At 36.9% G+C, this 5839-nt stretch overlaps 1 protein-coding gene across 1 annotated transcript in view; it reads left to right on the forward strand.

Moving 5' to 3' along the window:
- Positions 1313 to 5839, forward strand: part of LOC109842270 (U4/U6.U5 small nuclear ribonucleoprotein 27 kDa protein) — a 14817-nt gene continuing 10290 nt past the window's right edge. Inside the window, exon 1 of the mRNA XM_020411168.1 lies at positions 1313 to 1830. Within this exon, the coding sequence (XP_020266757.1) occupies positions 1350 to 1830 (481 nt within the window). The 5' untranslated portion in view covers positions 1313 to 1349. The remainder of the gene's footprint in view (positions 1831 to 5839) is intronic.

Raw genomic sequence — 5839 nt, forward strand, 5'->3', positions numbered from 1 at the left:
GGGCTTCAAAGCAAATCGAGCCCTCATCCTACGAAACAAATTCAATCGCCTCTAAAAACCTCTCATCCCCGGCATACCCTGGAATCATCTCTTTCCGAGGCACGCAACATCCCTATTAGGACTTTTATCGAACAAATCGCGAGCAATATCAATCTCATGAAAATGTTGATTTTTTTGTTCAAAAAATTGAGAAAAAGAACTCATTACCATTTTTTATATCCGTATAAATGATTCTTCTCCGGCATCCCTACGCAAATAATACAATCCCCTCGCAGTTCCAAACTGAAGTTTACTGCCACTTTAGGCCTTTAGTTACGTGGACAAATTTTCGTTTTAGACATCATTAGAAACTTATTTGCAAAAAACGACATATTTCAAAAATATTTGTCAAATTCGATCCAGTTTCAGCCAACTGATTAAAACTAGGTCGAATTTGACAAAAAACATCCAAACTTCACGGAACTTCAAGTCCCGTGAAGTTTAAGCCCCAATTACTAACTTAATTAACGAAGTAATGTGGGCTTAAACTTTACGAGACTGGAAGTCCCGTGAAGTTTTGGATGTTTTTTCGCCAAATTCGACCCAGTTTCAGCCAGTTGGTTGAAACTGGGTGAATTTGGCAAATTTTTTCGAATTAGGCTTTTTTTGCAAATAAGTTTCTAAACGGGTTTATTTTGAAATTTTGTCATAGTTCTGTTGTTGCCTGTAGACCTAAAAGTTATTGGGTCATCTGCTAACAATCCAAAGTTGATAGGGGTTCTCTGATATTTTAGCCTTTTAGGGGCTGTTTGGTTGCACACTTTTTGAGAAAACTTTTCTCAAAACATCGGACAATGACAAATTTGTAATTAAAAGTTTTTCAGAGATTTCTGTAAATTGTGTTTGGTTCAACAAAAAATTTACAGAAATATTTTCTATAAAATATCAAAACCTACCAAATTTTACAAAAAGCGATTTCCTCTCAAAATGAGAGGAAATCACCAGAAATCTAACACATACCATATTTAATTAAAACCTATCAAATCTTGTTATTTTCTATAAAGTTATGAGCCATTTTCTTGTTTTGAACCAAACAAGCAAAGTACAAAAAACAAGAAAATTGGTACCTTTTGATTTCTCAAAACTTTTCCTATAAATTTTTTAAGAAATACAAGGAAATCATATTTTAAGTAGAAAACATTTCCTATAATTTCTAGAAATTGAACCAAACACCCCCTTGTAAGAAAATGAATCTGAAAATTGACTGGAAATGGATCAACGGCCAGGATTTTCCCCAATATCTCGAAAATCCTCAACCCATAAACCCTCGCGATATTTCCCTTCACCTTTTGCCCTCTCCCTCTCTAACAATGTCAGATCGAAGGAGAGAGAAGCTCCGAGACCGTGACCATCGCGATCGAGATCGCGATCGCGAACGAGACCGAGAACGCGACCGCAGCATCGCCAGAGCCCAGAGCCGTGACCGCGACCGCGACCGCCGACCGCGACCGGCACCACGCAAGCGCTCCGCTCACCGACCGCGCCAACACCGCTCTGCGCACCAGAAAAAACTCCCACCCCGACGCGGCGTCCACCGCCGCCACTCACACCGCCGCTCCCATCCGACCCCACCGCACCGCCGCAAGCGCCCGCGAGAGGAGAGCGAGGAGGCGAAGGAGTCAAGAGAAGAGGGAGTGCCACGAGTGCGCGAGGCGAAGGACGACGGGAAACTGTTGGGGATGGCGGCGGGAGCCACTGATGTCGATGCGAAGAGATGGCAGATGATGAAGATGCTTGGGATCCCGCTAGGATTTGATTCGACGAAGGGGGCCGGCTGCCTGATGCCTATACGTGAGCGGGTTAGGGGTTTAAGTGACCAAGAGTGCAGCCGAAGAGAAGTACATGAATCGGAGGGGTGGGTTCAATCGCGCGTATGCCACCGGAGAGGAATCGCTATCTTTGGATTGCGTGATGAATTGATGACAGGTTTAGGCTTTATTTTTTTCTGCTTGTTTTTTTTTGGGATTATGATGTTTGTTTGCTGTTTTGTGAGTTAAATTGATCTTTCTTATCGTTTATGCCTGAGAATTTTTTTATAGTGAATACTGATTTTAATTTTCATCTATAGAAAGAGAGGTGCGACTAAACTTGCTTGGATCTAATTGCTCTAGGATGTTGAGCACCAAAGCATAGTCGATAAATATGAAGTAGGAATTTTTTATAGCTCATTACATTCTTATAGCTAATCGTATAGATAATCATAATCTTTATTGATTTTGTTACTTGTAATTGTAAGTTGTAACTTGTGTGTTGCTGATCTTGAAGGCAGGCCTAGTTTAATATTGTGGGTGCTTATTACAGTTATCGTCACGCTGCGAGGCCAATGACCGTTGGGGGCGATGTAGCCCTAAGACTCACTGGTTGTACACATTGAGTTACTTAGTCACTGTCAAATTGACTAGCCAGGGTTACACTTGACTCCCGAAACTCTATCATTAAACCATGAGAGTAAATAAGTTGGTAAATTCACAATCACCCACCTTAAATATGCGACATCCTCGCACAGCATGAGAATTGCAGTTGCTTACAAATACATGCTCTATACACCGAGCTCGCAATGCCTTATTGGCTATGCCAGCCGCTGAGACTCATGAGTGTAACACATTGTTTGGCTCAAACCACTTGCCAAAATGACTAGCCAAAACCATTTAACTCTAAATTTCCAATGGGGACAAGGTCTAAATGAGTGGAACATCACGTTATGAAGAAGACAAAACTGATCTCTTGACGCAATAACTTAATTACAGCCTTTTTAGTTTGATGCTACTTCATAATCCTTAAACCATAGGTCAAACCAACTACAACTCACTTATTCGAATATACAGTTGTTTGTCTATTGTGGTATTTGTCATCTTCAGTGAGCTTCACTGCTATATTTTAACATTAGTGCTAACTTTTAAGTCTGTATTTCCACGACGCCTCCATATCTTTTCTAGACCAAGAATATAGAAGATATAACTTTCTTTGAAAATCACATACCAATTAGGCATATAAACTAATTAAAATGCCAAGTTGAGAGTTATATTTCCTAACTATTACTTCCTTGGTAATATATAATACTAGCTTGAGAAGTATGTTCATGGATTTTTTCTACTTAGTTCAACACATGTGAGCCTGTGATGAATTTAGCTACGAACTTGTGAGCAAAATACAATTGTTGCGATATGTTCATAATGACCAGGTTCTAGAATTTGTGGATTATAAGATGTGAAAGGTTCCATAGATGAATGTAAGTTGATGTTTACTTCTAAGAAGTTTTTCCCACCATTAACTATAGCTGAGATGCTTCCTGTTAATGAGAGTACAAAGCTATGTTTGGATTGAGACTTGTTTATCTGGGATAATTTTTTCTCATTATAGTCCAAGATAGAATAACATGAGAGACTATTGTGAATTAATTTTTTAATAAATTGTTTGTTCAATTTGTTATTAATACCGTCTTCAATACTTATGTTATGTTTGGGGCTTGTCATTATAAAGTGCGTATAAGATTAAGCAAACACAAATGTCTACAATGACTTTCCAACCTATCAATCACGATATTCGCCTTAAGTTATAATTACCTAGAATATGGAATTTCTCTAATTTTCATTCAATAAAAACACCACATAAACAAATATCAACCCACAAATACAAGCTTTAACTAAGTCAATATTTTCAAACAATTCATATTCAATGTTAAATCACAACCAAATATACATCCATAATTTTAGACTTTTTGCCACCGCCATAGGATGATGAAAAAACTTAAGTCTCCTTCCTACGTCATGTTCAAATGTTTAAACAGCTCTTCCCTCTCCCTCCCCCCCCACCCCCCTATTTTTTAACAAAGGTAGTGATAGACCATGGCGTAAATGCAATGTCCAGCACAGATGATTGGAGTAATACTTACCAAAGAACTAATTAAAATCAAACATGATTACATAATGATGAAGAGTACGTGTTTGTATGTTCCCGATTATATTTTCCACAAAGCTTGATCTTTTATTTTTTCCCTTGTGTATTCAGTGTATGATGCTAGAGGAAAATAATTAGGCACAGGAACTCCATGTTAATTTTAAAGAAAATTAAGGGGTTAATGGTTATTGCATATCTAATCCAAGTGTAAAATAGTCCATGGGAACTATAATAACACCCCCTCAGCTCCTTTATTTAATGCGAAATCTCCGGTTGATGTCTATTTAATGGACTAAATAGTCGGCCTAATCCTCAAAATGTTGCAACGCAATGCACGTCATATTTTAATTTAAAGGATAAAGGGGTGTTACCTTTAAAATAGTACCCAATCCAAATATGGCCTAATTTATCTTGCGCGTAATGAAATTATACATGTTTGATCGTAGAAGTATTCATGCAGGCTTTGCATGATTGATTTAAAAAATAAGAACTTACTTATTTAGGATAAATGGTTGCCTACTTGTAGTAGATACATAATATGGTGTTCCGAAAATTATTGAATAATAGTGAGCAAGAGTTAAATGTGAAATCAAGGGTTATACATTAATCTGCCATCTTGATAGATCATCTATGAAAGTTCCTCATACGTAAATGTGAAATTCAAAGGAAGAAAGTTCATGCTTGTCGATCAGACTACACAGGCAAGTTTCTTCTCGATTATTTCAAGTGAAAAGTCTTATGTCAATTTAAATTTGAATCATCAAATGCGTAAGGCCCCTTACAATACGATTGAAGGAGAAATTGCTCAAATCTTCATTGAAAAACAATTTCCAGAAATAAAGAGGTTCAATTAGAAACGCCGCCCTTTTAACAGCACTAGCGGACTCAACTGGGGGCAAGGGGCCTTGCCCCACGGTTTGAAATAGTACATAATATAATAGAGCTAATTGGTGAATAGCTAATTTTATAGTAGTAGAATACAAAGATGCATACCTCACTTTCTCAAACTTAAGCCTCTATTGTTCGCCTTCCTTTTGTGATGTTAGTCCCCAAAAATTTTTTCAAGTTAAAAACATTAGTCACCAAGCTTTTTATATTATTTTGAAATTGTCTCTGTCTTTTAAGTGTTTTAAAGTTGCTCCCACAAATCTTCATATTTTGAAATTAGTCCCCAAATCTATGAAGTGATTGTAAATTAGTTTTCTCAATAGTTAAAATCAAAGGCTTATTACTATCCCAAATCAAACAATGCTACATCTGGGAGATTAATTTTTAAAACAGTTATAGAGTTGTGGGACTATTTCAATTTCAATACTTTTGGGAAACTAATATTCAAAAAAATTAATAGATTTGAATGACTGACTATTGAATATCAAGTTCTTGGAAACTGTGACCATGCAGATAAACCTAGCCAACTCACTTATCTCCACCCTCGATCCTCGTTCCTCTCTTTGCGCTCACCCTCAATTCCTCAGAATCAAATATGAAGATGTGTAAAGAACAATTGTTGTAGATGCCGATAGATTTTTGTAACATCTAATGAGAAAGATGTATGAAAAAGGCTTTCAAGAATGAAAGCAAAAAACAAATGTTATTGAAATGCGATAGTCTATTGTGAATTATGGTTTAGAAGCTCATTTTAGTAATGATTTCAGGTGTTTAATTGTCTAAAAATTACGTTATTGTGTTTAATTTTTTTTGGGCGCCACTTTATAAAATTTTCTGGTTCCGCACTGTTGAATAGTCTTGTCTTGCCACTATACTTACAAACTCTTTAAAAGTTAACAACATTCTAAAAAAGAAGACTGCGAATAACCTCTCTATTGTAATAATGTGAAAATTGTTAGGAGCTGCCTACTTGCATTTTTCTGCAGCTAGTCATTTAGCTCCCCTTTTCTTACCC

Source organism: Asparagus officinalis, chromosome 5 (genome assembly GCF_001876935.1).
Source record: "Asparagus officinalis chromosome 5, Aspof.V1, whole genome shotgun sequence".
NCBI classification, from domain to species: Eukaryota; Viridiplantae; Streptophyta; class Magnoliopsida; order Asparagales; family Asparagaceae; genus Asparagus; species Asparagus officinalis.